At 38.5% G+C, this 10,345-nt stretch overlaps 1 protein-coding gene across 37 annotated transcripts in view; it reads left to right on the top strand.

Annotated features, from left to right (window-relative positions):
• Positions 1–111: 111 nt before the first annotated feature.
• ADAM22 (ADAM metallopeptidase domain 22) overlaps positions 112–10,345 on the top strand; it is a 279,921-nt gene continuing 269,687 nt past the window's right edge. For 19 of the 37 annotated variants that reach the window (XM_078342931.1, XM_078342929.1, XM_078342926.1 and 16 more), the window contains exons 1-2: positions 112–391; positions 868–1,028. In XM_078342931.1, the coding sequence (XP_078199057.1) occupies positions 307–391; positions 868–1,028 (246 nt within the window). In that variant the 5' untranslated portion in view covers positions 112–306. Of the gene's footprint in view, positions 392–564; positions 1,029–10,345 lie in introns of those variants that run through there. The other 18 variants (XM_035253904.3, XM_009002525.5, XM_078342921.1 and 15 more) reach the window with 2 other exon arrangements.

Below are 10,345 nucleotides of genomic sequence, written 5' to 3'. Positions count from 1 at the left end.
CCGAGCGCTCCTCGCCCGCCGGAGCCATTGCCAGGGGATGAGGTGGGAGGCGCTAGAAACCACTTAGCTACAGCCAACCGCCCAATGCAGCACTCGCTCGCTCCCCCCGCCAGCGGAAGCGCCCGCGGAGCACAATGCAGCACTGAGCCGCGGTGGAGGCTGCATCGCCACGGCCGCCGCAGCACCGACTGGGGCTGGGAGGGGGTAGCCTCGGGGAGCCCGGGGGCGCGGAGCGAGGGAGCCGGACTCGCCGGTCCCGGCATGAGGAGCTGAGCGTCTCGGGCGAGGCGGGCTGACGGCAGCACCATGCTGGCGGCTGCGGCTGCGTCCGTGCCCTTCTTGCTGCTCTGCGCCCTAGGGACCTGCCCCCCGGCGCGCTGCGGCCAAGCAGGTAAGTTAGCCGCCCTCTGTGCCTTCGGGCTGTACCATTTCCCGGGGATCTTTGGAGCCCCTAGGCGTATTGAAAAGGGGACATCCCTATTTCCAGAGTGCGCGGGGAGATTTTTTTTTTTTTTTTTTTTTAATTCGGGAGGGTGGTGAGAAGTGGAGCAAAAATATATATGTGGGGGCGCGCGGATGCACTAGAAGCCTTTGGTCAGAGCCTATTTTTCTCCTTCTGAAGAGGAATGGGGAGAATGGGAAAGGGGTGCCCTTCTTCTGGGCCCCGCTCCAGGATGCTGTCGGATGAGCCGGTCCAAGGCTCTCCGGCTGGTGTCTCTGCGTCCTTCTCAGATGGGTTCCGAGAGGAACGGGGCGGTGGGGATTTTCGTAGAGGAGACCTAGGACCGCAGGATGGAGGAGTGCGGGTCAGGGTCATTATTTTCGTCTTTTCTTTCCACTCCCTCCTTTCTCCCTTCCTGCCTGGAGGAGACGCCTTATTGACGGAGCTAGAGAAGAGGAAGGAAGACCGCTTCCTGGAGCGCCAGAGCATCGTGCCGCTGCGCCTTATCTACCGCTCGGGCGGCGAAGACGAAACTCAGCGCGACGCTCTCGACACGCTGGTGCGGGGCGACCCCGGCGGCCAGAAGGTGAGAGGCTGGGTCCGGGAGGTGGTCCTCTGCGCCGCCCGGCCCACCCGCGACCCCACCATTGCGCTCGGTTGCCCTGGAGACCCAAAGTCTACTTCGGTGAAATGAGCTCAGTCCCATGCAGGTCATGCATGGCGCTCCCTGTGCAAAAAAGAAGGGGAAAGGGGTACCAAAAAGAACCAAAAGAACCACAGGCTTTGCCCGAGGGGAGCTTGTGCAGGATGCTTTCAGCAATGCGGTGACCTCAGAGAAGGCTGAGAGCCCTGTGACATCTATCAAGCAAAAGTCAGACATGTATAGTAGGGAGAAGGGAGGTAGTATTTGGGCAGGGTTTGAATCATCATTGTTGTTGTTTTACTCCTCAAAGAGACTTCATAAGTGATTTAACTCAAAATTGACACTAAAAAAAATTGGAAAAAAAATCAATGCTAGACGTTCTTAAGAAACCCAAACTGTAAAAACAAGCTAAACTCTAAGGTTCTATTCACTCAGATTTGTGGACACCAGAGATGTGCCCATTCACCTCTACCTTCTAAAAAAGGTGTGCTCCTCCCTCTTTATTTATTAGTAGCAGTTCTCTTGGTTCAATTAAGGCTGTGCTGTTTGTTGAGCATTTGTAAATTATGTTTTAAAAAATCTAGGGTATCTGTATTTAAATCAAGATACACATCCACAGATATGCCTGAAGATTACTGTGAATTTATGGACAAATTTAAGTAAATACTTCTGGAGCTGTGTATTTTTTTATTTCTATACATCAGCTGATCAGGCAGCTCACCCACCTGTAAGTACATATTAAGATAGGACTTGTTCATGTACTTGAAAATTTTTGTAAACTTGACTGAAGCAAAGGCAAGCCATACCTTTTCACATGTATAAATATATTCACAAATACTTTAAGATATGTCTTGATGATGTGATAATTATACTAACTTATCTGTATACATTAAATATGTAAAAAATAGAAAATATTATTTAAATTCATATTGGTAGCCAAATAGTAGGTTTTGTTAAAATTTTGTTATTGAAGGTGGGAAATTAATTGGAAGGGCTACATAATATCCATCAAAGATTATTTTAGTAGGAAATCCTAATATGTTAAGCCTTTAATTAAGGATCCTTTTATTTGAATTAATGTTTGGTAAAAACCTATTTTTCTTTTCCATTTTGACTCATTTCAGTGGTAAAACTGAAGAAGCAGGGGACACAGTTTCCCTATGTCGTTGTATTTTTCAATTAATAAAAATGAATTTAATTTTAATTCTGTGGAAAAATATGTTCACACCCATTTCCAACCTTTTATTGTAAAAAAATTTTAAACACAAAAATGTAAGATAATTTAATGAACCCCCCAGCTCTAACAGTTAACAACTTGTGGCCAATCTTGTTTTGTCTATACCCTATTTTTTTTCTATTTTCTTTCCCTCCCTGTATAGTATTGAAACAAATCATATCATTTCATTCATAAAAATTCTAGGAATATACCACTAAATGGTAAGGATTCTTTTAAAAATGCAACCATATTATTATATTTTTAAAAATTAAGAGTAATTTCTTACTACTATCAAATATCCTGTTTTTCAGATTTCCAGTTCTCATAAATATCATATATGTATATATGTGTATGTGTGAATGTTTAGATGTGTGTGTGTATATATATATACATATATATACTATATATATATAAAGAGAGAGAGAGAGAGTATGTATTTAGAGTATATATTTAAGTGTGTTTGTCTGAACCAGGACCCAGATAATGTTTGTAGATTGCAATTCGTTTATTTATTTAATTTTTGTAACAGGGTCTCACTCTGTCACCCAGACGGGAGTGCAGTGCACGATTATGGCTCACCATAGTCTTGACCTCTTGGGCTCAAGTGATCCTCCCACTTCAGCTTCTTGAGTAGCTTGGATTACAGGCATTTGCCATCTCATCTGGCTAATTAAATTTATTTATTTATTTTTTTTTGTAGAGATGGGATTTCATCATGTTGCTCAGGCTGACCTTGAACTCCTGGGCTCAACCCATCTGTTGGCTTGGGTCTCCCAAAGTGCTGGGATTACAGGTGTGAGCTATGGAGCCTGGCCTGTTTTTGTTTTTGTTTTTTTTTTCTAAAAAGTCTTTTAATGTATGGCACTTTCCCCTCAGTTTCTTTTTTTTCCCCTTGCAAGTTTTTTAATGAAGACATGGAGTCCTTTCATTGTGTGGAGTTTCTCATTCAAGATTTTACTGTTGTAGCCAGTGCTTTAAAACAGGGGAAGAGAGACTGAAGGAAGTAGAGGTACAGAAAAAGTAATCCACAGGATTGAACCTGGAGACTCACTGAACCTCTGACTTGTGCTGGAAATGTCTTCGGGTACCTTCTGTATTCTCTGTGTTGGTGAAAGACCAACATTTTTGAGAACTGGAGGAGGTTAGTCCTCCTTCTTTTCTCCCCATTTATGGAGGACCATTTGTGCAGTTTTTTGATTCACAGGATTCTTGACGTGGAAGCTATCTTGTGCTCGTAGAGCTTCTAATTCCTCTAGCAATAAACCTCACAATAGAGAATAATGACTGATTTTTGGTGAAGTATGATTGAATTGGGAGAATTTAGGTTTAACAGTATGAATAGATTATTAATTCAAGTGAGAAAGAAAGCAATGATACCATCTTATCATAGTAATTATTATGAAAAGTTATCCCAGTGCCTGGCACATAGTAATACATGTCGATGTCAGTATCACCTGGGAGCCACTGTGGTTTACCGTGCTGCTTAGACCACAGGTGGAAATGATTGACAACTAGGACCAGATCTGAGAGACTTGTAAAGACCTAGTTACCTTAGGCCAGCTTTTCCTACAGTTAAGAAACAGAGGAGTTTTCTTGCACTCTTGGCATTTTTTGTTTTTCTAAGAGCTATCATTGGATTGAAAAACATAAGTTGATTTTTTTATGGCCCTTGTTATTTCCCTAATGATTAAATAGATATAACTTATGGCATTTTAATTTTAGATACTCATAGATTTTTTTTTTGTTTTTGAGATGGAGTTTTGCTCTGTCACCTAGGCTGCAGTGTAATGGCATGATCTCAGCTCACTGCAACCTCCATTTCCTGGGTTCAAGCGATACTCCTGTCTTAGCCTCCTGAATAGCTGGGATTATAGGTGCATGCCACCACACCTGGCTAATTTTTGTATTTTTAGTAGATATGAGATTTCACCATTTTGGCTAGGCTGGTCTATAACTCCTGACCTTAGGTGATCCTCCTGCTTCGGCCTCCCAAAGTACTGAGATTACAGGCGTGAGTCACTGTGTCTGGCCACCTATAGATATTTTTATCAACTTCCTTTCTGCTTCATAAATAAAATTAGGGTGATTTTCTGTGAACTTACAAAGTTTACATACATTTGTTGATTTGTTTCTTTAAAAGGCATTTATTTATTTATGTATGTATTTATTTTGAGATGGAGTCTCGCTCTGTCACCCAGGCTGGAGTGCAGTGGCGCGATCTCGGCTCACTGCAACCTCTGCCTCCCGAGTTCAAGTGATTCTTGTTCCTCAGCCTCTCAAGTAACTGGGACTACAGATGTGTGCCACCACATATGGCTAATTTTTTGTATTTTTAGTAGAGACAGAGTTTCACCTTGTTAGCCAGGATTGTCTCAGTCTCCTGACCTTGTGATCTGCCTGCTTCCACCTCCCAAATTGCTGAGATTACAGGCGTGAGCCATTGTGCCTGGCCTAAAAGGCATTTCTTGTGTTCCTACTCTCTACTAATTTTTATGCAAGACCCTGGGCATTTAGAGATAAAAGACACAGTTTTGCCTTTAAGGAATTCTTAAAGAAGTGGAAGATGAATGGGTGAATAAGCAATTATACTTTGCCCTGTGATTTTCTGGAGGTGATCACAGAGGCCAGTGAAGGCAGAGAAGGCTAGTACTTAACCCAAGTGAGCAGTTAGGCTGGGCCCTCTGGGGAAGCTGTGTTTTGAGGGTAAGTTAGGATTTGCTACATTAAAGGGAAGAGTGAGTATATCCAACCAAAGAGGCAGTAAGTACATGGGTACATGGGAATCAGGATATGTTTTTGTTAATTGCAAATAGTAAAGATTTCAGGGACAGATAAGATAAAACAGGAAAGCAGGGAGTAGATGCTGTGCAACTTTCATGACTTGCTGAGGAATTTGGAATTTGTCCTGAAGGCAGTCAAAGTATTTCAGTTAGGAGAGTTAACTGACCAGATTTGTGTTATTGTCATATAATCTTAATTGTTAGAATGAATATTTTTTTGTCCTCATTATCACCCATTTATCAGAATGAATAATTTTAATTTTAAAGAGTATGTGACTGTAGCTGTGTACTTTAGTTCACTGACAAATGTTCACATAATCTTTAAGTTTCATTAGAACTTAGTAAATATACTGAAAATACTGAATAAATGAGTTAATATTTACAATGCACTTAGAACAATGCTGGGCATAGAGTAAGTACTATAAGAGTCTTTGTTAAATAACATTAGCTCCCTCAGGCTGCTTAAGTACTATTTAGATATTTTATGACATCACTTGAATGCAAAATGGTGCCTTAATTATCTGAGTTTAACATAGTCCCAGAAGTATGTTACAAATTACTCAAATTTATATTTAACTAAGTGGAATCAAATAGTCCTAGAGATAGAAGAGACCTTATAGGTTATCTAACCTAATTCAGGAATTACTTTTCACTTGTTAAGAGCAAGCCATTGGATGGGCACAGTGGCTCACACTTGTAATCCCAGCACTTTGGTAGGCTGAGGTGGGTGGATCATTTGGGGTCAGGAGTTCTAGACCAGCCTGGCCAATATGGTGAAACCCCATCTCTACTAAGGGTACAAAAATTAGCTGGGCGTGGTGGTGGGCACCTGTAGTCCCAGCTATTCGGGAAGCTGAGGCACAGGAATTGCTTGAACCTGGGAGACAGAGGTTGCAGTGAGCAGAGATCATGTCACTGCACTCCAGACTGGGTGGCAGAGTAAGACTCTGTCTCAAAAAAAAAAAAATAAATAAATAAATAAATAAAAAAGATCAAGCTATTGATCAAGATGAATATGCTGATTACCCTGATCTGATCAGTATGCACCGTATGTATCAAATCTCTCATAAATGTGTACAGTTATTATATGTCAATTTTTTGAAAGGTTAAAAAGAGTATGGAAGTCAACAATGTACTACTCAATGTTTCAGAAAGCTTCCAAAGAACTATGTTGGTATAAGCCACCTTAATTTTACTCTTAATGTATCCTTGTTTTAATTTTCATCCTTAAATTGGGACAGAAAAATTTTGGAAGAGATTTTCATTGTAGTTCTGTTTAAATGCTGACAATTTGATTGGTTTTAAATAGTAATTCTGTTGATATAAGTACATATTGTAAATGATTTCTTTACTGTATGGTTACTTGAATGCATGTACTTTATTTTTATCACAAGTGGGAGGATCAGCCCACTACTTAAAGTTTATTATGCCGCAAAGTCCTAGAAATGGTAGTCGAAATAATTATATTTGATTGTGGGTAGCCTTGCTATCTTCAAAGTTGTTTACTTAGTCTAAAGTAATTTCATTCCTGGAAAGTAGCACTCAAGACTAGAATATTCGAATTATTGAGAGTCTTTCTTCTGTCTTGAAATTATTTGTGGTGAAAGAATGGTATGTCAAAAGGATAACTTTTATCCTTTTACCTGGACTTCTGTGTAGACAAGATACCACCTACTGAGTCTTACTGATGGTTTGATACTACTCATTATTTGATACACATAATTGCTATTTTTTTGAATAAGCACCTTAATGATTCTTTTTTGTCAGCTAAGCATCACGGATTTACATCAAGGATAAGTTATTTTGTGGTTTATTTTGTTGTGTTTTCACCCCATACATTTTTAATAATTTGGTTTTACCCAGTGATTGTATTTCCCTACCAGTAGCAAAATTGTTTTCATTGGAAGCCTTTGTTGTCAGTGAATAGATGGGCTACTTTTTTTCCTCTGTCTCTTTCCCTAGAAAGTGTTATAGCTTCCCAAGTAGTCAAGTGCCAAGCACATAGATCTATAGTTTGTCATGCGTTTGATAACCAGTAACAAATGGGAAAAATACAAGAATGTAAGCAGTAGGTGTGCTCCATTTTTATCAATGTCCTTATACATATGCCTGTGCATGGATGAGCTGTACTTAACATTGTGCTGTTTCATTGAGGAGCACTGAGTCAGCTTGATGGTAAATTGATGTACTGCTTCCCTGGCAGAAAAAGGCTCCTAGGAATTACAACTTTGGAAGTATTTTGCAAGGGTAGCACAAACATCTTTTTTAAAAAATATACTGTGCATTGGTTAATGTTAAGTAGCTCAATATTGATAAAGTTTTGTCACCAGTCAGAACTTTGTTCTATTGCTGTAAATAGGAAGGAGACATTTCACGATGAATTTTTATTCTTCTACCAGCCATCTTCTTTTCTAATTAAATAGTTTAAAAAAAAAAAAGCAAATTTTAGAATTGTAGGAGTTTCACTTAGTCTTGTTTTTATGCTATGAAATTCCAATTTGTATATATTTATTTTTGGTGTCTTTGAAATTCTGCCTAATGAGGTTACACTGCACAGAAGGAATCAGTCTTTCATCACTTCTGTATAGCTACACATAGGAAACTAACTATGAATGACTCTAAGAGCTTATAGGTTGATAAAAAATGTTCCTAGTTTTATTTGCTTTCTCATATTGCAAAGAATGCCAAGAGTTCTACTGCCATTTAAAAAAAATTGAGTCCCTTAGAAGGAGAGAGGTCTGCTTTTTTCTCACAACACACTGAGAACAGGGATCTGTAAGGTCAGTAGTATTTCCTAACTCCAGTTGGGCTAATTAGATAGGGCCACATTTATCATTAAGTAGCATGAATAAGCCCCAAAGGGAAAGCAGGTAGATGTTCATAAAAGTGGGGCTGGCGATGGAGCGGAAGGGAAGATAGAGTCCTTGAGAGGAAAGATCAGAAGGTGGAAGGAAAAGGAAATGATAAAAAGTGAAAAATACTTTTAATAGTGTCACTATATGTGCTATATACTAACACAGTTAAATGTATGATAACTTTCATAGCTACTTTTTATGTGCTGAGTGGTCTTCTGAATACTTGATGTACATTAATTCATTGCATCCTCACAAAAATCATCTGTAAAATCATAAAGCTGATAGGGGATTTGGACCTAGGCGCTTCAGCTCTACTGCACTGCCTATGTGCTTAACCACCATGCTAGACTTGTCTTATGGAAGGGGGCCACCAACAATTCTTTAGATGCCATTCAATGGCGCTGGAGTAAGATTTCTTACATTTATCCTATTGAAACTATAAATGACTTTCAGTGTTTGAAAAATATATATGTACATTTCAAGTCAGACAATAGTGAAGATGCTTGGTGAACACAACAGGAATGCTTTATTTTTACTATCTTAAAAATGAAAATGGAATTTGTGAGCGTATTTGACATTTAAATGGTGAAAAACACCTCTTGAAGGCCACATGTCTTGTTTGTTTGTAGATTTGTACACTGTCTTTTACAGTCATTCATTGTAAATCACATATTAGTATTCAGCAGCCAAAATCATATATGCTGTTTTTGTGGTCACAGTTTCATAGGTAGAAAAATTAATTGCTAAACAGGGATCTGTATTTATACATTTTTCTCCAAAAGAAAAGATACAAAATTACAAAATATCTTTTATGCCTTCATAGGACTAATAGTACCAGAGTCCCAAATTTCAAATCATCCAGGTAAAAGAGATGTGTAATCAATAACAACAAAAAAAAGGATAGCTTCTGGGAACATAGAGTTGAATGTGTTTACTTTGATAATAAAAGCACTAGAAAGCAAACATTGGGGGAAAGAGTTGAAAAAATAAGGATTAGTATTTATTTATTAACTTAAATATAAACATTTATAATATATAAATATAATGTATGCAAAATATAAATAATATATAACTTTTTTCTCATGTACCAAGCATTGTATTGATTTACATTCATTATCTCTCATGATGAGGTAGATACTATTATGCTGATTTTGAGGTGAGGAAACTAAGGTTAATTAACCTGCCTAAGGTTGTACAGGTAATAAGTGGTAGTGGGAAAAGGATTCTTCACATTTTAGAAATCAACATAAAATAATATTCTATAATCTGTACTACTTATTTGACATGTTGTTTCCCATGTATCTTTGTGTTAGAACATACCTAACATTATTTCTTCAAGATACTCCTGGTCTTGCCCAGGTCTCCCTCTTAGCTAACTTGCAGTTATTTTACATATAATTAAAATAGAATACAACATGCTGTATTTTTAAAAATAGAAGTATTTTATATAAAAAATGATTTTAGACTTCTGGCTATCCTTTCTTTACTTTTGATTTTATTATTAGAGTTCCTTTTAAAATAGAAGTTTGTTTCGTTTCCCCCAGGACAGACTGTTGTCTGTAACTTGATTTTGAAAATAAAATTGAAAATGTTGTACCATGATCCAGAAGTATCAGCAGTTCTAACTGGAAAGAGAAGGGATAAAGAACGTAAATCATTATCCTCTACCTCTAAATATGCTTGTTGTTTGCGTTGAAGAGATTTTCAGAATCATATTTATCAGCAAGGGTAAATAAACATTTTTTTTCTTTTTAAAAATTAATTTTGTACCAGGGGATTTTAGCACTTAGCAATAATTGCCCTTTTGTTGCAGTTTTTGTCCCAAGTAAAGATCATTAGATAATTCTTTGAAGATAGAAATCGATGATGCTTTACTGGAGATAGGCTTTGAGAGCTCACATTTTGCAAGTGGTTTTAAAATTTTCTAGCTGAGGCAGTAGAACTCCTGGTTGAGTTTTGTGAGACCACTTATTCTCCTTGGCACTGCCCCATGTCTCTAGCTTTTACCTCTAGTTGGTCAATTTCTGTTTTGCTTTTTTTTTTTGTTTTCAATTTGCCTTTTAAGTAGGCTTGTTTTGGAGGAATTGCCTTCATTTCCTTCACTAGTGAGGCTAGGGGATTTTAACCTAGGCAATTCAAGGTTAGGATGAGGTTAGGATGTTGGAGGTCAGGCTGGTACACACAATTTGCTGGTACACAAAAGTTGGTCACAGCTCAAGCTTTTTTCTCTGTGTGGTTTCTCTTTCTTTGGATTAAATAGCAAGATGCTACAGGAGGAGCTGTCACTTGACAGAACCTGGTTCTGCATATTTCTTTGATTTCCCTGTGGATTTTGAATGCCTTTGGGATATCCTGTCAGTGTTCTGTGGAGGAACCCAGCTGTGGCTCCTCAGCAGGCATAAGTGGCAG

The sequence above is a fragment of the Callithrix jacchus genome, chromosome 11 (assembly GCF_049354715.1).
Source record: "Callithrix jacchus isolate 240 chromosome 11, calJac240_pri, whole genome shotgun sequence".
NCBI classification, from domain to species: domain Eukaryota; kingdom Metazoa; phylum Chordata; class Mammalia; order Primates; family Cebidae; genus Callithrix; species Callithrix jacchus.
Note: the sequence above shows the minus strand (reverse complement) of the source record. Positions and strands in the feature narration are given on the sequence as shown.